A 23579-nucleotide genomic window follows, 5' to 3' on the forward strand; every position below is an offset into this window, starting at 1 on the left:
TCTAATCATTTTATGCGGACAAGGAAATGTCGGTCAGCGTGTAGGCAGAACATAGACAATGTCACATGACCTCAGGATGACGTTTCCCGTGACGTAGAGCCAGGACGAGATGGTAGTTTTGTCACAAGAGGCCGCTGACGTCAGCGCTAGCAGCGTCAGGCAAGATGCCGCTGGAGGGTTGCTACAAAATCGGAACCTGGTGTCACACCTGCACTATTAGAAATGAAATTTACCGCATAGCACGCTCCTAGCCAACCATCATCTCGAATGATAACGTTATCTTTCCTGATTTGTTGAAACCGATAGGCGTACGCCTTTGTTGTGACAATTATGAACAGCATAAGTGTCACAAAAAAGGCGTACGCCTATCGGTTTCAACAAATCAGGAAAGATAACGTTATCATTCGAGATGATGGTTGGCTAGGAGCGTGCTATGTCACAAAAAAGGCGTAGGTTTAGTAAACACGGTTTTAGCACGATCGCTCTTCGTAGATTTGCTTGAACGATTAAACAACCTTTAAGAGTCACTTCACCGGTGCTTTAACAGGACCGAGAGCAAAAATAGTACAAATGAGTTCTGGGCACGACTCCAAAGTTCGCTGGATGATTTCCAATCTCTTGTAGCCACCGAGTGCTACTGAGTGCTACCGAGAGCCGCTGAGTACAGTGACCTGATTCTTTTATGTTGGAGGTTGAAGGAAAGGGCCTACACTGGCTCGGACTACGGATATTTGGCCCTCCTTGGGGTTTCGCATTGCGCGTTACGCTACGACAGTTTGTTGCTGCGCAGGGCTGAATGGGGAGTTTAAGAAACCACGTGACGAAGTGAAGGCATCACTAAGCGGGTATTCATAGATCAACATGGGTCCACTGAAGAAACGATGCGCATCTCACGACGAGCTATTACCCCCTTATTTGGCAGTGGGACCAATGAGGTGGCTCCACGGCTTGTAGGAGAGAGAGAAGGAAACTGGGGAGTTGCAGGGATAGCTCACTTGGTGAATGGCGTTTTACGGAGGTTTCGCTTCTCTGTGACGGATGTTTACTGGACAGTGGGGAGAGAATAAGCAGCTGACACAGTGTTGTATACAAACAGATTATTTATGACGTTCATTTTGAATTGTCTCAGCCATTTTCTTGTTCTGTATTCACCTATCCACATCAGGCTATGTGGATCGAGTTTGGGACGTTGATGTGATCCGAGAGCAGCATCAAAGAAGCTGTTAGAATCTTGCTCCTCAAGGAAATAACGTTGCGCCCATTAGCGCGAAAGTTCCCTGGTGTTCATCGCCTAAGGATCCTAGACGAGGTGGTCGCATGGGCAGAAGCCAGATCCTTCCTGCGGTTCAGGTGTGAGTCCACGTCTGAAAGCATCAGAACGGGGGAGAGTCAGTATTTATTCATAACGAAAGAAGGGGGATGTACGTAGTTCCGTATAGGGACCACTGTCCTTTTTAAAGGAAAACAAAACAATAAAAATCTAACGCCTTTACGTAAAAGAGGAACTAATTTTGGAATGCAATTAAACAAGAATGACCCTCGTACATTGCGTGAAACGCATAAAATTAAATTTCATCGCCCGTTTCTTGAAGGCGATCCGCAAGCTTCACTGAGGACCTTCTGATCTAACCGGCGTCACAGTCTCATGCCCGCAATGCCTAGTGCGTGCCTGGGGCGATGGGGGAGGACCGGCCCCCAGACCCTCCCTCCTCCCAAATCTATACAACTCAACCTGGACTAACGTGATTAAAGATGATTTAGCCCAATTCAACGACCCTAGGTTTTGCAAGATGGCAAATTTCGTATCAGTAAGGCTTGGCATTCACGCGTTTCTCCTGCGCCGGAAGTGCATCAGATGGGGTTGTTGAAACGCATATAAAAAGGTTATACTCCACCGAATTCTTACATTTTTAGATTGAGTATATGACATTCTTTCACATCTACGCAATATTCGCCTTCCAAACGCTTTCACCAATTTTTAAAAACGAGTGGTCCCCAATACGGAACTATACCAAAGATCTCTCATCAAGCGCAGTTTCCTTTTCTGTTTTTTTTATAATTTTTTATTTATTTACAGGAAACAAAGCGAGCTGCCTTGTTCCTGAACAAATCATCAGTATACAAGTGTTCGAAAAAAAAAAAAGCAGGGGCCACATCTTGAGTTTACACATAGGAAGCGTCATCGTTACATTTTAATTTGGTGCGCTCTTAGAGCAGCACCGTGCAGTTCTCCGTGGAGTGGCCCCAGAGAATGTAAAGATATTCACCCATTTAGACCTCCTGTAGGTGAGGTGTGAGATAAGACGACATGGAATTTAATTTACGTGTCTGTTGTGTTGTCCTGGGAGGATGGAGAAGGATGATGATGAGGGTGATGATGAAGGATAAGAGGCTTGGCTGCATTTATTAACTGGGACGACGGTGCGTCCGAGCACTACAGAACTAACTCGCCAAGTCTCTCTCTCACGGCGAGCCAGGAGGATACACTCTTAAAAATGAACTTCACCGCATAGCACGCTCCTAGCCAACCATTATCTCGAATGATATCGTTATCTGCCCTGATTTGTTGAAAATGGGGGGCGTACGCCATTTCTGTGACACTTACGCTGTTCATAATTGTCACAGAAAAGGCGTACGCCCCCTGTTTTCAACAAATCAGGGCAGATAACGATATCATTCGAGATAATGGTTGACTAGGAGCGTGCTATGCGGTGAAGTTCATTTTTAAGAGTGTAGTTGCAACAGAGGGGCCACCGTATACATTCTTAAAAGCGAATTTCACCGCATAGCACGCTCCTAACCAACCATCATCCCGAATGATACCGTTATCTGTCTTGATTAGTTGAAAACGAAAGGTGTTCGCCCTTTTTGTGATACTTATGCTGTTCATAATTGAAGCAAAAGAGGCGCACGCCTCCCGTTTTCGACAAGCCAGGGCGGATAACTATACACTCTAAAAACAACACTTCACCACATAGCACGCTGTGTGCCAACCGTTGCCAAGAATGATAGGGTTATCGCTTCTGATTCGAAGAGAGAGGCGGCGTACGCCTTTTTGTGACAATTTTCATATATCCAAATTGCCACAAAAAGGCGTACCACCACCTCTCTCTTATAATAAGAATCGATAACCCTATCAACCCTAAGCTACGAAGTTGCCCCAATGAGAACATCTGGTCCCTTCGGACACCTGATATCGACGACTGAACGCGACTGCTTAGGCTGGGCAGCCTGTGGTGGAGCTTGAAATGAATCAGACTGGTTGACGCGCGTAGAGCACTTGGATGCTAAGTGTCCATGCCTTCTACATTCGTAACATGTAGTGTACGAGACATCCTGGCCGCTGCGAAATGCTGGGGCTCCACTCTTAAAAATGAACTTCACCACATAGCACGGTCCTAGCCAACCATAATCTAGAATGATATCGTTATCTGCCCTGATTGGTTGAAAGCGGGAGGCGTACACCTTTTTTGTGACACTTATGCTGTTCATAATTGTCACAAAAAAGGCGTACACCTCCCGTTTTCAACAAATCAGTGCAGATAACGATATCATTCCTGATGATTGTTGGCTACGAGTGTGCTATGCGGTGAAGTTCATTGCTAAGAGTGTCCGCGCTGTTGAGGAATCTGTACTTCTCTTCCCGTTCAGTTGTAGGTACGTCAAATATACGCTCACCACGGTTAAAAAAACGTTGTTGGAACTAATGTTGCGAGTAGACCTTAAGTGAGATCCTGTGTTAAACTGAAAGAAAGCAGTGGCAACTGTAGAACTATTATCAACTTATTCCTGTGGTTCAGTTGGTGTCAACGGAGATGCATGATTTGTCTGTGGGTTGTACGGCGATTACAAAGTGGGGCACGTGAGAAGCTGTTGTCAAGGTCTGTGGCAAATCTCGATGAAGTCGCAAACAGTTCTGGGGAACCGGGTCACAGTAGCTGCCATGATATTGTGGTCATGAAGGCCTTGGAGGAAATAGTGAATTTGGTGCTTTTCGGTCAGACCCACCGGGTGCCGGTCGAGGAGCTTGAGCTTTGCGGAGCTGTAGCTGACGAGTGATTGACCAGGAGATTGGGCGCAATCGGCTACTTCAGCTTGCCATTCGATGAGGGTTCAGTTACCCTTGAGTTGTGCCTGGAAAGCTGTCTCCAAGATTACCAATCATCGCGTCCTCTCCCAAGAGCGTCGCGTTCGTTACGAGCAGTCACGGAAAGTTTACAGATCATTTTACTAAGTGATGTGCACACTCGACTTCCTTCAGCCATGTCTTCAAAGACGTGGATGAACTGCGACAATTCTGCCATTGTTGTTACCTGAAGCGACGTGGGTGCTGCGGAACGAACTAAAGAAGAGAACGAGCGTCGAGAGGCGGAACAGTACATTATGAAAAACGAATAGCAACCAGGGACACAGACAGGAACGACACGTTCTGCTTGCTGAGAGTCCGCAGTTCGCTTATATGGTTCCTGTCCTTGTCCCTGGCTGCTATTCCTTTGTAAATTATGAACTGAAGAAGGCTGTGAAGATACTGAAGGACTTTGCAGAGAAACAACTTGTTCCTGATGTGCGCTTGGCTAGACGGGATATAGCTGTAGCAGTTGTTCAGGCTGAGGTGGTGATGACTGTGTTTCCTTTTTAGACCGGGATGTTGCTGAAGGTGAACTCCAAACATTTCGTCGTTCTTGAAGGTGGTCGAAAAGTCGATGCATCAGTGTAGTTAAACGATCACGACGTGACAGATCGCGACGAAGACGTTCTTGTATTATTGCTTTGTCCGAGAGGTCACAAACCTGAGCGACACTGGATTCAGCGTCCCAGTTAATTAGAGATGGAGTTGCGCTGAGGGGAAGGCGAGAGTCCAGGGGACAGCGAAGTTATGCGGTGTAGGCCATCGCACTGGCGACGAGTGGGCTTTGGTTGCGCCTGGCAATGTTATGCTTGTTCAGTGTTTTAGAATATCTCGGGAAGCCACAAGAGAGAGACGATTCGACGTTTCTCGAAGAAATGCGAGGGGCGTCCATCTTGAACCGTTGATTCCTATGACGACTGTGGCTGTTGTGGAGTTGCGATAAGACGGCGTTGGAGGTTGGGCTCGAATGAGATCGCTTGAAAAGGACCGTGAAGGCGAAGATGACTAGCTGGCTCTTGTCTGACTTGCGTGATGGGCTAGGGCTCGCTACCTCCATCAGTAAAGACAGGCTTACTGAGGAAAGAAAGATTCGAGGATCGACTGCACCATGTGAGGAGGTGAAGGAGTGATGATGAAGGATGAAGAGGCCGGGCTAATAAAACAACTCTACATTGGTTAACTGGAATGACAATGCGTCTGCACATTAAGGAGAGGAGTCGCGAAAGCCTCATTCTGAAGGCGGACGAGGAGTATAGTTATAATAATGGCGCCGCCGTATACACGATCTGCAGCGCTATGTCATTGATTACGTAATGCCAGCGGGCAAGGCACGCTGGTATGCACTATCAGCTGTATCAACCAATTAGCCCGCTTGTCGCCAACCAGAGCAAAATATAACCTCGAACCGATCTTCTCGGCACGCCACGTGTTTGGAAACAGAAAGTAGTCGGTGACGGGACTACATACGCTCACACTCGCTTATAAAACAATCGTTATAAAACAATCGTCGCTTACAAAACAAATCGTTATAAAACAGGTCGCACATTTCGAAGTATATACATACTTTTTGTTTTCAGAAATTATGACAACAGTATATCGGTGTAAAAATGTTGGTTCTTGCTGAAAGTTGCTGTTGTAGTGTTCGATCACGTGACGGCATTCTGCGCGCTGATTGCATGGGCGAATGACGCCATCCCAGTGGGATGACCAGATGAGTTTTCTATATATGCGTACGTTTTCTTGGTTTGACGCTAGGTGTGCCAGCGTCGGCGTGAACCGCGATGTTTAAAATTCGAGTTTACGAAAACTACGAGGTGTTGAGGCATGCATTTTCGTATGTGAAGTTGCTTTTGTGTATTCTATCGGTAGCTACTGCGGAAAAGTCTCTCCAGCTTCTGGTCAGAGACCCTTTAATACAAAAGCGCACTCTCTTTCGTATTCGGGCGAGTAGACGCCACCGCCGTCCGGATACCTCTATCCATCGTTACGTCATCTGAAGAATTGTAGCAACCAATCAGACGCGAACGTGGAGGTACACATAACGTTCTGCTTTGCCCTCTTCAAGATTAACTTCACTATATATGGCACGCTCCTAGCCAACCACCATCTCGAATGCCAACGTTCTCGTCTCCGATTTGTTGAAAACAGGAGGCGTAGCCCATTTTGTAGCCGCGCATGTAGATACAACAAATCATGGGCGAGGACGTTGTCATTCGGGAAGCTGGTTGGCTAGGAGCGTGCCATGTGCTGAAGGTACGCACCTATCAAATTCACCTATACAAAAGGTGTCACAAACAACACGGCGGGCTAGCTTGGTACAGTTCATAGCTCCTTTAACCTCAGCAGGTCGCCTGAAGCTGCTCAAGGTGACACGGAATATCACAGTCAGTTCTTGCTCTCGCCTTTGTAAGGAGTATGCGCCTTCATTTCGGCTTGAGCTTCGCCATTTACAAGAACAAGTGTGACCTGAAGGACCTACTTGAGCATAAGACATCGCAGGTTCTTGAACCGGGGTGTGGCTTCTGCAACTTTGCGTGCGGAGGCGGGACTCCAGAGTCGCTCAGCTACCGCAGATGCTCGGGGCCTAAGAAGGACACGCAAGAAATACATGTAGTGGAGCGTCCTTTGTTATGTCATCACTTCTCAATGTGATTGCCTCTGAGACTGTTTGAAGGTCCAGACTCACCAAGTGCGGCTGATTAAGTTCGATGCGTCCACGTATTCTCCCCAGATGCAAGCTTCGCCTCCCATCACAAGACTGTTCTGCTTCGAGGTGCCTACACATACGCGGTGCCAACGCTATGACAACTCGCATTTGAAAAGCAGCTAATCGTCTATTACTCATGTTGCTTCTTCATAACAGAATATATAGGTAGGATCTGTTAGGATTTCCCCTGCTGAATACAATCATCGATCTTCTAACGTTAGAGAATATGGTTCTTGCGGTCGTTATACTGTGGGGGCACGCTATAGGCTACGTCGCCAAGTAAAGGAAGGTTATTGAGCTCCGAGTAATGATAAATTACGCATGGTTACATTGAGACTATATTGCTGGGTACGACATGTTCTAAACGATACCTGACATAAAAACAAAATGCAAGCTGTCTGGTGTAGGTGAGAATAAGGCAGACCATCATCGAGTTTGTGGGAAATTAGAGATTTGATGAGCAAAAGCACGTCTGGTCCGGTATACCGTGTGGTACCTGTATACGAAACTCCCCCGGCTGAATGACTCGTGAACAAGTGGCGCCATCTAAAAAATTTCTTTTTGGTAAAGATCCTTGGGACATCGGCCATGAACTGAGTAGTGAGTGGCTCATTTGCATACGCTCACTAATTAAATAAACATCCGAACTTTTCAGTTTTACTTCGCGCGCTTCGTACGGAACCTCTGTTTTACGCATCGGGACCTTCAGCGAAAAATATTCCACGAAAAAAAAACGCGTCAACACTTAGTGATTTTTCCGAGTAATTAATCGGTTTCGGTTTATATGTTTCTTGGGCGGAGCAGTGCACCAATGCGCTGTTTGGATCAACTATCCGACTGCCAATTTTGGTGTTCATCCGCCTGGTTCACGCACGGGGGCGACGGAAGATTAGGAACAACCGCCAAGAGCCGCTTTGGTATTCGTTCTCAAAGCGACTGTTGGAACTGGCTGGCGGTTCCTTCGTTCCGTAGGTGACATAGCGTGCTCTTATAATAATGATGACGAATACGCCGCCAGCGCTGTGAACTAGTGGGGTACACTCTTAAAAATGGGGGGGGGGGGTCGAGGTAGCTTGCCGTTGTTGGCCGCACTCAAGTGGGCATCGTCACGACTATAGCCAAAAAAAACAAAAGAAAGTGGGAGAGGAGAGTTTATGACTTCAAAGTGATGTAGAAGCAGGATGACCGATACTGATGGGACGCAAGCACACTGTAGGTGAGAGGTGCACTAGAGTAGTCTCGCCGCTAGGCCCGTTTCTTGAAGAAAGCGCACGAGGCCGCGAGTTTTTCAAAGTCGTTCCGCACAAGAACCTTCGGGGAAGAGGACGTCCGTCAGTATGCCAGACCTGGCGTGGGGAAGATGGGTTTCCCGCATATAGTATGGTATGCTCGGCTCGGCTTAAAAATGGACTGCACCATATAGCACGCTCCTAACCAACCATCATCCCGAACGACAACGTTCTTGCCTGATTTGTTGAAAACGGGAGGCGGAGCCTTTTTTTCTTTTTTTTTTTGTCCTCACGTACAGCCTAATGGACAAGAAAAAGGCGTACGCCTCCCATTTTCATCAAGTCAAGGTAGAGAACGTTGTCATTCGGGATGATACTTGACTAGGATCGTGCTATGTGGTGAAGTCCATTTTTAAGAGTGCAAAGAAGGAGAAGGAACACCAAAGCGTTTCCCGCGGCCTTGCGGTTGTTCCCTATCTTCAGTCACCCACGTGTGTCAACGAGGCGGGCGAACACGAAATTGATAGCCGGATAGCTGGTCCAGAGAGCGCATTGGTGCACGCGTTTTTTTTTATATATTTCTTGCTGAAGCTCCCGACGCGTAATACAGGGGTCCCGTAAGCGTGCGAAGTAAAATTTAAAAGTTAGAACCTTTACTTAGTTAGTGAGCGCATGCAAATGAGCTGCTCACTACTCGGTTCATGGCCGTTGTCTCAAGGATCTTTGCCAAAAAGAATTCTCTTCGGTGGCGCCACCTGTTCACGAATTATTCAGCCGGGGGACCTTCGTCAAACGAAACACCCGGCATGCTCGTGTTAAGTCTTGAGTCATAATTTGTGTACCTATGCGGCCTCCGGGAGGGAGGGAGGCGTACTCCTTTTTGTGTCAATTATCATACATCGAAATTGACACAAAAAGGCGTGCGCCTCCATCTCTCCTAGAATCAGAAGCGATAGCCCCATCATTTGTGGCAATGGTTGGCGCACAGCGTGCTATGCAGTGAAGTTCATCTTTTAGAGTGTACAGCTTGACTGGCCCAAGGTCCTTTGTCTCAAACGACTGGTTGGGTTCCCTTACGACGTCAGTAAGAATGTCGTCGTTTTCATGACAAATCACCATATCGCCCATATACTAGAGTAACACATACAAGCGCATGGTGCCTACTAACTTGGAATATAAACACGGATCCTCTTGGCTATGTCGAAAGCCGCGTTCAAGGAGGACACTGTTTGCCTTTATGTTCCAAGTCCTGGCTGCCTGCTTCAGACCGTAAAGGGATTTTTGCAATTTACACACAAGGTGTTCCTGCCTCTCTGCAAGAAACCCTTCCGGTTGCTTCATATGGATGTCTTCTTCAACATCGCCGTGGAGAAACGCTGTTTTCGCGTCGTAGTGACGGACGTGTAACCACCGTGTCGATGTCAGAGTAAGAAGTATTCGCAACGTGGTTAGCTTGAACACGGGCGCGGAGGTAGCGTCATAATCTTCGCCAAATGTCTGCGAGTACCCTTGAGCAACCAACCTTGCTTTATAACGCTCTACGTTGCCGTCGTTGTCCCGCTTGGTTTTAAAGATCCACTTACAGCCAAAGGGCTGTTTGCCGTCTGGCAGCTCGACAAGGTCCCAGGTAATTCTTCCTGGGCTGCCCCCAACCATTGGCTTCTGTCCGAAGGAGGTAATTTTTGCATGTCTTTCCAGCTCGCAGGATCAGTGATGGTTTGAACCGAAGACGTATATGCCAGACGATCTGGGCGTGCACCTTTGTTGGTTCTCTCCGAACGGCGAGGTGCAGTTACTTGATCCTCCTCTTGTTGGACTGGTGAAGACGGCAGCGGAGGCGGCGTCCACACATCGACCTCCAATTCAGCGGACGGGTCCTGGACACTGCTCAACGTCACAGAAAGGCTCTCGGCATTGGTGTCTTGCAGTGTCGTGCTCGTGCCCACTAGAAGATGCATGAGCAGCTTGTATGCAAAAAGCCTCCATGACTGGCATTTCGTCGAAAACTACTCTGCGTGTCACTTCGACATCGTGGGACCCTTTCAGTAGAATCCTGTATCCTTTTTGAGTTTCACTGAACCCCAACAAGGTGCCTTCAATCGCACGCGCGTCCCACTTGTGCACGCGCACCTACCGCAACGCAAGACCAAGACGCAACAGGTGCAACTACTTGCTGAAAGTGTTAGAGGTTTAATGAAGAACAATAGTACGGGGAGGGTGCGCGTTAGTGTGCGGCGGTGCACCTGGACAAAAACTGTGTTTGTTGTCACCCAACCAACAGAATGCCTTACTAATACCATGAATAGTACTCTCTGAACGAAGCTGTGCCTGTGTCTTGTGTCGTCTTTTGACTTGTTCCCCGGCACGGGGGTTTTATCGCTTTTAAAGTAAGCAGGGAGTAACAAAGAGATCCTGATGGTACAAGTGTTGCACTATAGCAGATAAAGATTTCTTTTCTAGTCTTTACTCTCTCTTTCTCCCTTTTGGTGACAGCTTTCAAGAAACGTATCACGCTGGCGTGTAAAGAACTACCTACACTATTTTGCATAACTTGCCGTTAAATTTCCGGGGATCGCACTGGTAGTACTTTTGCCAGTCGTGGCCGTAGGAGATGTTGTCCAGGTACCAGCACGATGACAGCAAAGTTCGGAAACCCTTGTTGGTAGCTCTCCACATCTCTTCTTCATGAGGTTGCCGCCATACGTGAATTATACTTTCTTCCGCAAGCTACAATGAAATGATTAAAATGTGCGTGTGAATAAACGTAACGTCTGACGCTTGTCACAGCAACTTTGGTTGTGCGGTAGAACTTCCGAGAGAATATTCGCACGTAGCATGTTCTCGTATATCCGAAATGCGGCATTGGCGGCACACTGTAGCTTCACAGTTTCCCAAGGATCATCTAGACATGTATGTCTAGTGGTTTGGTAATGGCGCGTAGCGGTGCAACGTTGCCCGCTTTCTGTTTTCAAGGTTGCGGGATCGAACATGGCACAGGACGCCAGTCTGATGGTGCAGGACACCTATACAGCCCCACAAGACACCCTCACCTTGAGACTAAGGAGGGCTGACATTTCAGGGCCCGCTTGCACGAAACTGCTGCTAGGATCCTAACCTTGAGGAATGCCCTTTAGCGCAGCCTTGCTAGTGCTTGTATCACGTGCTACTGACGTACACTTTTTATCAGCGAAATGCACTGCCAGAGCTGCGCCAAAAGAAGTTGCCTCAAGATTAGGATCCTAACAGAAGTTTCCTGCAAGCGGGCTCAGGACACGTTTGTGGCGGCGGCGGCGGCGGCGGCGGCGGCGAACGCTAAGGTGACTGTAATCCATAACTCGCGAATCGACCACTGCGGCCACTGATCATGATCTTGGTGGGCTCGCGGGTGTGGTGGGCTTGGTGGGCTCGCGAGGGAGAGCAACGAATTGTCGTTATCATTAGCAGATAACAGAGCGACTATCATCATTTTGCTCTCAAGGACAATCCCAACTGCGTTATTGTCACGAGCGAAGTGTGTATATTCTATGTGTCATGATATGATCATAACTTGTGTGGCAGAATCGTATGTCATACCTGAACGCCGTTGTCGAACACATCTTGCCACACAAAATAGCTCTTCTGCAACGTTTCCACTAAGTTCACGACTCTGCGAAGAAAGAATAGGTGCTGTAATTGCTACTCGTCATGGTATGAATTTCGTACCTCTGAAAATAGAGCTGCTCTAGTTTGTTGTACTTGCCCGCAATGCCTAGCTGTTCCATAAAATGAGTGATGTTCGGGTTGGATCTCCTACGAATATCAGAAGACATGAGTCAGGAAGCATTGTTGGAATTTTGGGGCGAGGGGGGGGGGGGGTTGAATATGACTGGGAGACCATTACTTGGACCGCAAGTATACCCTTCTAGCTCATTGCGGAGACGCTTCGCGTTCCGCGCCGGAATGCATATGCACAACTACGTACGGAACTGGAACGATGCTCCTAGACAACTTGGGCCACATTTCACCGAACACGAGTTACCATACCAGTAAAAATGACGGCTTGATAGTACACTATATAAGCTCACGACCACTCGTTGCCTGAACGCTGAGCGCTTGGGGACCTAAGAACAAAGGAAGCTAGGGTGGTGCCGTCTCAAATACAGGCATTAGTCAAATAGTAGTCATTGTATTTGTTTCTCGCATTTGTGAAAAAAAATGCATATGCCGAAGCCACCAGTGGGTGAAGAAAAACGAATACATTTTGAAAGTTTCAGCGCGACTTGGTTCGTGAGCCGAGGAGAGGGAAAAGAAATTGCCTCCCAGGTGTCAGCGCTCACGCATATAAATTGACTGTTGACTCGTTGAGCAAAATGCGCTGTATTTGGAGCCACTCTCCATCTATGAGGAGGATAAAAATGAAAGAAGCATCATGTTATTTGCCGTTCACAACCTGCACTGTTCCACGTCCTCAAGGTTAATTTGCGAACCCTGCCCAAACGAAGCGTCTGGTGCCTGTGACCCTGATCCATCGCCTCCCATAAGACAAGGTTGGGCCATATAACTGTGGCCCTAATCGGATTAAAGCGCGTCAAATCTCCTCGGATGTTTCCATTGACCACGGGGCTTTTTCTTCATTCCCGCCATAGGTCTGGACTCGCGAGCGCTGTGTACAATGCGAGACAACAGTTTAGGGAACATGCTCCGACGCATTTCTTCCTCATAGTGACACGCAATAGCAGCGAATGAAATACGAATGAAGAGACATGTGCCTAGGTAAACCAGAAATCTGTTTGTAACTCCGTACGGTCCCATTCGCTATTAGCGTGACACTGTATGGAAGGAATGCGTCGGAGCATCTTCCGTAAACTGCTGTCCGGCACTGCACCCCTTTCCCGTTCTCCTTGCAGATGGATTGTAGGTTCTTCTTCTGTACTTCTTTAGGCTGTTTGTGGAAAGTTTCAATTCAGCCGAGGAAAAAGGACATACGTTTAATCTCACCAAACAAACAAACAAACAAACAAAAAGTTATTTTGGCCCGCGCATGATCTCGGTCTTCCTCAGGTGATGTCGGTGCCGATCACAGAACTCTCATAATAGCTAGAAACCAGGCTAGCGAAGGGGGGCATCTCAATAAGTGAGCTGAAATGATAGGTACAGTGTGCATAACATGCCTACCTATGAGCCGTGGACCGTTCTCACGTGCCGCAGCAAAAGGTTTAAACACAAAAGAAGCAATCCACACAAACACGATGACAGCAAGCAAAGCACTTCGCACACAGCATGGGAACACGCAACCCAGCCGAACGAACCACGACCTGAATTGGATTCAATACCAGTGTGCCGAAGCGCACTGGCGTTTACGCGTGGAACGACCATGTGCCTCCGTACATCGCCGGGAGGTACCGGTTCCGTACAGGTCCTTTGCTCTCCGCCATTACTCTCTCTCAGCCTTCCTTTTAGCCTCTCCTCATATAGCCACCGACTGCGTGGTAGCTTCGGGGCCTGACCTCCGCCCGGAACTTTCCTAGGGGTGGTAGCCCCCTCCGAGAAGTCTACCCGGCTGACATTCAAGATGAGCGTTTCGATGGATATCCTAAGAACAGCGTCTATAATGCGAGTGAACATGGAGATCCTGTAAACGTTTGCCTCACAACGTCACAACACCAGTAGTAATCATTCAACCCAAGTTTTAAACAGAAAATCCTCGGCAAGTATTGAAATTTTTACTTTAAATTATTTTAAAATTACTTTAAATTTTTTTAAAAATTTAAATTTTTAAATTGGGCAAAATCTAACTCAGTGCAATACTTGTCATGGATTTTCTATGTAAAACTGGGGTTGTAGAAAAAAAAACTAGATAGAAAGGAAGTAGACAGTGGGAAATAATTTATTTGAAAATTAACGACGCCATCTTGAAGAAATCACGCCGGTGCGGGTGACTCGCGTGCGGGCGGCATCACACCAGATGGCGCCAGCATCATAGCTCTATGCGAGAAAGACAGAGACCAACAAAGTACTAGCGGCACGTAAAGATAGCAGCACTGCTCAACAAGTCTAGGCATGCGAGAGAAAAGGCCTAACCACAGTGTCACAACACTACGCAGCTAACACAAGGTGGGAACCACTAGCCACACGACGGTAAACGTGCGTCAACAGGCTTGGTACGGGACACCGCTAAACAAGTCTAAACATGCGCGTACAGCGAGAAAAGGCTTAACACGAGCACGGTAAAACAACGTGCAAACTCCGGTAAATCACTCATCTTTTTCCCTTGCGACTGCTCATCAGCCAGGTAGAAACTGAGCGGGCGCGGGGACTGCGGAGCAACCGAGCGCACGTCTGCTCTCCTCGACAGCCAGCGAGCAACTGACTGGGTTGAGCACTGAAATGGGTTGAGCACATACGGCGTGGTTCACGACTGTCTTGACCAAGCACTTGCAACAACTTTCGTTTCCGTGCATTTTCCGTTGGTTGTGGTACACAACGTCCCTTGTCGAAAGAGCACACTTGCTGTATCCCCGAACATTACAGTAGATACCTGGCATCGCTGTCAGGTGAAGCATCGTTCAATTTCGGCAGGAAATTAACTTTCTTGCGTACACAAACCTCGCAAGGCCGCAATAAACGCCCTCGCCGTGCGATATGGTTGGGAGGAGAACAAACAGAGGGCGCTGACAGTATTTTGGGATACTGTTTCTTCTATATTTGCAAGAATTGTCCTAGTAATTCTTGTGATTCTAAAAGTAGTGCATATTGGAGGTTAGTATCTGATCATAAGTTCATTGTGTATTACTTAGGTATCACCTGACGGAAGTACTCCAATTATGACTTTTGTAGCTGTTGCGGGGCGCAATCTACCGTCCGATTTAATTTATGCCGTGTAATAATTAACGCGCTTTGAGTGCCTAGGCTCTACACTCTTAAAAATGAACTTCACCGCATAGCATGCTCCTAGCCAACCATCATCTCGAATGATATCGTTATCTGCCCTGATTTGTTGAAAACGGGAGGCGTACGCCTTTTCTGCGACACTTATGCTCTTCATAATTGTCACAGAAAAGGCGTACGCCTCCCGTTTTCAACCAATCAGGGCAGATAACGATATCACTCGAGATAATGGTTGGCTAGGACCGTGCTATGCGGTGAAGTTCATTTTTAAGAGTGTATGTGAGGCATCACATAGGCAAACACTGCCAGGTCGCACACAGAGACAGGGGGGGGGGGGGTCAAATTTCACTTTACAGTTCCTTTAAGAGTGTGGTGCTAACAACAGAGTGGGCTTGCAAACAGCGGCGGATCCATGCGGGGGCCGGTTGGGCGATCGCCCCCCTACCAAAACGTAATTTTCTACATTGGATTTCTTTCTCCCCCCTCCTGCACTACGTGCTCCGACAAACAAACCGCCTCTTCCCCCCGAACCGAGGGTCTGGTCCTGCTTACAAGGAAACCGTCATGTTACCAGCAATCGAATGTGACTTCATCGCCTCCCAGATGGATGTACTGGTCGGGGAAGACCTGAGCTGCTTCCTGGAAGAACCGCTCCAGAAATACGTAGTTCTCATCTCTCGATGGGTCGATGGGACCATAGGCGTCAGTTGGGTTTTTGTACCCGTAGCAAGTGGTCAGAAGATTAGGATGTCCTCTACCCCACGACAGGGTGTGACCTATGCATATAACAGAGTTACAAAAGCACATATCAATACCGAGCTAAAACTTTGTTGCATTTTCGTACAAAATAATGAGCACTGAATATGCGAGCATCTCACGTGTTACCGCGGAACCTCGCAGAATTTCACCGCATAACAAGCCCATAGTCGAGCGTCACTCCAAATAATGTTTATTTACTTAAGGAGTACACGCTCACAAAGCCGGGTTATAGGTATAGTGCACGTACAGCACTAAAGCAGGAACTCATAGGTCAACATATGCTAAATCACACATCGGAGCGATCCCTGGAAAGTACATATAAAATCTTGTCAATCTGGAAAAAGATATCATAAATCTCTGGTGTTGCAGTACGTTAATTGAGATCTAACAACAGGTGACAACAAGTAAGCAACTGCATATGGGTTGAATGTGCAAACGCGCTGTTGACGAGGCCGACTCACACAAATAGTGCAAATCCGTAGAGGACAAATGATATAAACTGGGGAAAGGGTGTCCACTGTTCTCGAAAGTCCGTGCAATTAGCGCCGTCTATGTAAGCAGCATTCCGAACTTCTGAATGTATGAGATTTTGAAGCTCTACTCTCAATCGCGCTTCATTGGTCATGCCGCCGCAAATGTAATCGCGTTAGGCAGAATTCAAATATATATTACATGTATATATTACACGAACAAGTGCAAGGTGCACTCATATGTATCGGATGTTTCATTAATACGTTGTTTTTTGTTTTTTTTCGACGTTGAATCACAATTCATGTCGTCGATGTACGGGTATAGCCATGATCATACTTATGTGCAACTAGAGGTGTGCGCCGATGCTGTTACCGAGGCGACATTCGTCCCTTACAGCTACAAATGTAGGGTGCGTCGGGCACACCGTACGGACCTTGTTGTATTCAGTTTTCTTCTATTATTATCATTTTTTTTATTGCGTGTTAGCGCCGCGAAGTAACTGCAGCTATGAGCGGCGTATAGACGTCGACAGCGTCGACGGTCGGCGGTAGCGTTGGGCCCATTTTTGGACGGTGGCAGCGGCGTGAATCGACGCAAGTCGGCGTGACGCTGGTATCGGCGGCGGCGTGATCACTACTCCCGCGCGTTTCGAAAATTACATTTTCTACGAAACACCTGAAATATCGGTGGGCCTCATAACGGTGTCTGTTTCAGTTTCTTTTCTCTGTAAGTGCCAAACTACTTAAACGTGATAGCATCCTTAGAAAGGACCGATTGGTATCATACTTACAGAAAGAAAAATCCGAGTCTGGGAGCGAGAAAGCAACAGAAACAACAAGGCGTCTTGTTTGTGCGCGTCGTTCTGATGTTGACGTGCGTTGCCACGATGGGACGTACGCAACTTCAGTGAATACCTTCGACATTGAACCTCACACTTGAAAAACTTTGGCGTCTGCTATCCAAATGACGGCTTTGCTATGCAAGCATGACAGTTTGCTGCAGCTAATTTCACGACAAACATTTCACAACAAATGGATGTCTTAGTAATCATGTCAAAAATAGAGGGAACGTTGGGAAAAATATGCAGGAAAATATTCATCTGTAGAGAACTTTCGCCGTAGAGTTCGTTTTATCCATTTTAAACAAATCTCTTCAATCGCGTCAACGGAACTACGAAGTTTGTAAAGTGAATGTAACGTTTCGTATCGCCAACTGTAGGATGGGACAAGCACAAGGTTGCCCACATCACGGTTCAAAAATAGTACTGCCCTCGCCCTAAAAACGAAGAGCAGGCATGCACTACGTTGTCTCCCTCCACGGCGATCATTAGAACGCCGATCTGAAGGGAGACGGCCGTTTCGAGCTTCTTGGCGTTTTTCTCATAGACAGAAAGCGCATCTAACATTTATATGATTCTACTGGAAGATACATTCCCGACTTCACCTGATACAATGGTAATCGCTGAACAAAATCGTGGGTGGGAGAGGGAGGCTCGCAGATTCGCTAAATTACCATTGTAGTTATCATTGTATTACCGACTTCAATACCGTTGTAAGTGCCGGATTTAAGGGGGCAGACGGGGCACTTGTCCCGGGGCCCCCACCAGAAAAGGTCGTGTCTAAGGTAAAACTGTTTTGCATGCCTGAAACGCATCCCTGAAACGGAAACTTGGTAAAGATATGTCCTCCGTCCACGCATATCGACCCCGATAACACATTGGATAGACATAGAATACACGAGGGAGCCCCCACAGCACAGTGTCCCGGGGCCCCCACCACTGTAAATCTGGCACTGACGATTGTAGTAGGGAATGTACTTCGTAATGAAATGGGGTAAACCGGACATGAAATATTTCCCCTTTCTGGCAAACAACGTTACATCACCATCATACCCTTTCCTTATATACGGGAGCTGTGATAGCACACGGGACTATTACAGAAAAAGCTCGAGAAACATTGAGGTTCCGAAGTCGTTCCGAGAACCTACTTTTGTTTTGTTGGACAGGTACAACCACCGTTACTTCGCGTTTCACGCATAACTTTCTGGCAGTGCGAGTTTTCACACCACCATTTTCAATTGTTGTCGCGCTCTGTATTGTTGCAAAAATGTTCCAAATGCCAGGAGAAGTCGCGACGAAAATAACTGTACACTAGCATAAGCCAAACGAACGACAGACGGAGAGATATGACCTCAAATGACGTACGCCCAGAGGCGCCGGCGCGGACCCGTCACTAGGAAGTCCCCACCCTGTCAACGACGACGGCGGAGGAGGACGCGCGTCCACGCTCACTGCTCTATGTGCAACGCATCTGACGCCATTGTGACGCCTGGAGACGGGATGTGAACACAGTCGGGCAAACCACTCTCTCTTTGTACGGGAGGGCGCGCGCACACGCAGATGTTCTCGTTTCGGCTCAAGAGCATCATCATTTTATTAAAGAGGTTAGAGAATCGTAAGCGACTCCCTAACGGCTTGCGAATGGGATGCGAAGTGTCCTGTTAGTGTTTTCGTGAAATCAACGCTTCCCCATTGTACCATTCCGACAACGGGGACGTAGCGGCACCTATCGGCGATAGGAGGAATTCTCGTAAAAGGGTTTAGGTACTGGGGCTAACTAACTAACTAATTGAATGGGTCATCGTGGCATTCCGTCCGCTTGGCCCACTACCGTGTCATCTCTTTAGCTCTTTCTTTCCTCTATGAAGCACTTCTCAAATGTGGAATAAATCATCGTCCAACATAAAGTGTTTGCATGGAATTCTTGAGGTACCCGAAACAGTGGTCGACTGTCATCGGGTCGCCATATTGATTTCACGAGACGGATTCGGAAGGGGGTTCCTTTCCACGTGTGGTGGACCGTGGACGGCGACGGCGACGCGCCTCTGCTCTCGCGCGCTACTGCGCTGCGCTGGCAGCCAGTTCTACCGGCGCCGTCCTAGCATGAGGCCACGAACATCTGCCCGCTGGGACATTCCATCATCGCCGGTCAGGACTCATGCAGAGGAACACCACCTCCTCAACGTTTCGTGACCCGAACGTGATCGTTGCTGATCTTTAGTGACTCGAGCAACGAACATCATGTTCGGCGTAATTTGGCCATCCATCATCCTAAATTTTTCGGCAAACCAGCAGCGAACCACCTTATAGCAGGTAAGTCGCACCGGTACCACTGTTCCACCGGGGATCCGCAGGGAGACCACAGCGAGCTCAGTTTACGGCCTCCAGGTGCTTCACGGTGGTCCTCCCCGGCACTTCTCTTGCGGCAAACAGCATCCCCGCTTACGTACCTGTCGCGGTGATGTAGCCCACTCAGCAACGCAGCAACGATCATTCAACGCCACACGATGCACTCAGCGCCGCTCAACACAATCAGCAACCACTCTAGCATCCAAGTAGTCACGCACTCAGCATTCACATCTCATCGCTGGAACCTGCCCAGATCGCAGCGCTCTCGTTCCCGTCATCCCGATGCTGCTGCATCAACAGCCACAAGCACAAGCCGTGTGTCCAGTCGTCCGTCATCCACGAATCGTTCCCATTCTCCTCTTCATGGATCGACGTGGACCTCAACCGCATGCACCGCTCCGCGTCTGAGGGGAGGAGGGGGGGGGGAAGTCATGTGGTGGCCCGTGAACGATGACGAAGACGTGCCCCTGCTGGCGCGCGGCACTGCGCCTGTCAGCCAGTTCTACCGGCACCGTCCTAGTGTGAGGCCATGTCCATCTGCCCGCTGGGACATTCCATCATCGCCGATAAGAACGCATGTAGAGGAACACCACCTCATCTAGACACGCATAGCGAGTCGATGAACTGTAAAGCCTATAACGCAACGGTCAGCGCTCTCATTGGCTCACAGCGTTACGGAGTCGGTACCTGAGGTCTCCTACGGTTTTCTAAAACCTCCTTTTGTTCCCGTGTGTCTGGTAATGACATTTATCATTTGTCTCATTTGTCAACGCTTTCGGATTCGTTGCATGTCAATACACCCACGCCCGCTGCAAACAAATACTTGTTTTTGCGGCTTCATATCTCGTCATCAGGTTTTTGTGACGTAACCACAACTTGTGCGTTGCACACAAGTATGGTTGTTGTCGTGTATTAGCAACAGTTGGTAGCCAGCTACCGTACTACCATTTCATTAATATCCCTAACAACATATATATATATATATATATATACATAAAACACGAAGCCATCGCACCCCATCAAACCATGCAAGCGATTGCGTGTCCCATAAGAAATGGTGTACGGACGTCAGTATGACGTACGACAGACATACCTGGTGTATCAAACTCGGCAATCACACGGATTCCACGAAGCGCAGCTTCCTTAATGACGTAACGAATGTCTTTGGGGCTGTACACATGCGTCATGGGATCATACGCTCCCTGCGTAACACAGATGAAGGTAAACGATAGTTCCGCTACGTTGCCCACTTCAATGAACTCTACGGGGCATGTCCGAGTGATGAATGCGCTGTGTTCACCTTCTCGCTCATGGCTGGAAACCGGGAACTGACGTAAGGAAACGACTGATCGTCCACAATGTGCCAATGGAGGACATTCATTTTGTTGTAGGCCATGGCGTCCTGTTGAGTATCAAAAAGAGTACATGTAAGATGAAAAGTTGAAACAGCGACGTGCAGTAACTCTACCGTCTTTATGTACGCTTTCTGTGAGTGCTGCCATTCAACACGCAGGGCCTAACTGTCTATCCAATGCGAGGAATGTTTTTCGCAAGCTTTGGTGTCAAAATATCAGTGATGCGCAGCCGTCAGTGACTATTGCCAGTATAATGTAGTAGCGTTTGTTTTTATCTGTACGTTAGATGTCGAAATGTTACGTGACGTACGGTAGTCATGTTCAGTCATGTACAGACATACTATAGTCATGTTCATCCTATGATCGATATTGCAAGTTTGTTTCGCTCCATACCTACCCATAAGACGACAATATAGTGATTGTAACATTGTGCATGTCATGGCTTCAGTTCAGTTCGCTTACATTTGACGGAAGATATTTTTGTAGTTCAACGTAACGACGCGATATATTATTAAGTTCTCCCTTCCCGTCCGAGATAGTGTTCTCAGGTTAAAAACGACTGCAGACACACTGAGGGAAAAGCATGCCACAATGCTACTAATGTCTGGGGCTGAGCTTTTTAGGCATTAATAGGGACCTAAAGGTCAGGCACTTAAGCCCCAAACAGCACCAACATAGGCAGTGAAACGAAGAAATAGGCGCGTTCTCCTGATGATGTATACTGACTTTCTTGTAAAGTTTTCAGCATATGCGATGCTGGTGCTCGCATTCGTTTAAATCATATACTGTACAAGCTTCAACTGCCTCAATGTACTTCTATGCATGGTGCCGAGCCCAGGATGGCACCACCAGTTTTACACAGATATTTTAGCCGCTCCTGAGAGTACATTATATTTATAACGACTCATGTTTTTGGTATCCCATAGCCAACCATGAACATTTGGACACGCCAGGAATGGCTGCGTATCTTAATCCCTTCTGCTATTTGAATATCATCTAGCTAACCAAGGGGCCTTCTCCTGCCTGAAAGAGAACAACCCACAGTCGTGAATCAAAAAGAGGGAAAATGTATAATTGCGCACTGGTACACCTGTACGACGCTTATACCGTGCTCTAGCGTGGCCGTCGGAGGCCGAAATCTGGCATTGCTGCACGAACAGCGTAGAGCGTGGCACAGGAAAAATGGAAGGTTAGGTAACACCCCCGTTATTAGTTCCTCTGTGTAACTATCCATTACAGGCATCAAGAGGTGGACAAAAGACAGCCTGGCAATGTTAGAAAGGGGAGTTATGGAATGAGATCGCGAAAAAGGTTTGCAGACTCGAAAATGTCGCACTTAAGCGCATTTATGCAGTTATAGACGACCCTTTGCTAACAAACATGTGAGTCCCATAACTTAAAAACCCGAGACTAGGGGACAGAAAAACGACAAACACAGACAAGGTCTCAAACACAGTTGAAAGTTTACATAACAGTACAAACATATAAGGGTGGTTCAAGTGGGTGAGAATGAAGGGTGAGGAGAACGTAGGAACGTCCCCAAAACCAACGGGAAGGTCAGGGAAGGTTTGCTGACACAGTTCCCAGCCGAGATCATGGACAGCGTTTCCCGCATAAGCCTTTTGTTAAGGTCACTCTCACTCGACATTACAAAGGTTTCGTGCCATCTGGGTGCACAACCTCTACAGACTTGTAGGTGTTTTACCAATTCGGAAGAACAATCCCGCAAGCGATCGTTTAGGCAGCGTTTACTTTGGCCGATATAACAAAATAAAATTTCTCATAAAATTTTCATAAAATTTCTCATAGCCTGCTTTTTGTTGCGAAGAAATTTGATGTGAACCTTGTATTTAGAAATGATTTTCGTTTAGACTCGTGTACACCTTTTGAAAAAGCTGAAACTTCGTGTAAAACCCACAGAACTGTGTATGTGAACTGCCGTTCTAATATTGTATATCAGATACCTCTGGAATGTGGTTTTTGTTATATCGGCCAAAGTAAACGCTGCCTAAATGATCGCTTGCGGGAGCATGCCCTCAAAGTAAAAAATAACGGTTGTTCTTCCGAATGGGTAAACCACTTCCAAGTCTGTAGAGGTTGTGCGCCCTGATAGCATGGAACCTTTGTAATGTCCAGTGAGAGTGACCTTAAGAAAAGGCTTATGAGGGAAACGCTCTTCATTATCTCGGCTTGGAACTGTGTCAGCAAGCCTTCCCTGACCTTCCTGTTGGTTTTGGGGACGTTCCTACGTTCTCCTCACCCTTCATTCTCACGCACTTGAACCCTTATACGTTCGTGCTGTTAAGTAAACTTTGAGCTGTGTTTGAGACCTTGTCTGTGTTTGCCGTTTTTCTGACCCCTAGTCTCGGGTTTTTAAGTTATGGATCTATACCACCAGCTCGCTTGCTACCTCTCTATCCTCTCGCTAACCATGTGAGGTCCCGAGAAGTCTGCTTCGAGGTTGTATCTTGCTGTGGTGGGCAAGAAACGGGAACAACGCGTCACATGATAGGCTGATAAGGTTGATAGTGGCCACCAGCATGCATTGCGCGGCGGCGTTACATAATCAATGACGTAGAGGCGCAGGTCGTCTAGCTATTGGCAAATGCCTAAATATCAGGGCTCTACTAACACCTTACAAATATATTTGTTCACATTCTATTAAATATATTTGGTACAACCAATGTGAGCATGGAAGGGCTCGAAGCAGGTTCAACGACCTCCCGAGGTCTGTCACACGACTTTATGTGGCAAGCGCGATGGGATGCCCCGCCTGACTTCGAGCGCCTTTCTCGAATGGGCGTAACAATCAATAGACATCTACATGTTTGTAAACAAATGACGTCATAGTGTTCGACAGCGCCACGAATTTGGT

General features: G+C 47.5%; 1 protein-coding gene across 3 annotated transcripts in view; it reads right to left on the reverse strand.

Moving 5' to 3' along the window:
* Positions 1 to 1082: 1082 nt before the first annotated feature.
* LOC135400282 (beta-hexosaminidase subunit alpha-like) overlaps positions 1083 to 23579 on the reverse strand; it is a 43817-nt gene continuing 21320 nt past the window's right edge. For all 3 annotated transcript variants that reach the window (XM_064632081.1, XM_064632080.1, XM_064632079.1), the window contains 9 exons: positions 20650 to 20751; positions 20443 to 20551; positions 15504 to 15708; positions 11768 to 11854; positions 11639 to 11711; positions 10621 to 10792; positions 6816 to 6906; positions 6609 to 6713; positions 1083 to 1364 (listed from right to left, as the gene is read on the reverse strand). In XM_064632081.1, the coding sequence (XP_064488151.1) occupies positions 1301 to 1364; positions 6609 to 6713; positions 6816 to 6906; positions 10621 to 10792; positions 11639 to 11711; positions 11768 to 11854; positions 15504 to 15708; positions 20443 to 20551; positions 20650 to 20751 (1008 nt within the window). In that variant the 3' untranslated portion in view covers positions 1083 to 1300. The remainder of the gene's footprint in view (positions 1365 to 6608; positions 6714 to 6815; positions 6907 to 10620; positions 10793 to 11638; positions 11712 to 11767; positions 11855 to 15503; positions 15709 to 20442; positions 20552 to 20649; positions 20752 to 23579) is intronic.

Source organism: Ornithodoros turicata, chromosome 7 (assembly GCF_037126465.1).
Source record: "Ornithodoros turicata isolate Travis chromosome 7, ASM3712646v1, whole genome shotgun sequence".
Lineage (NCBI taxonomy): Eukaryota > Metazoa > Arthropoda > Arachnida > Ixodida > Argasidae > Ornithodoros > Ornithodoros turicata.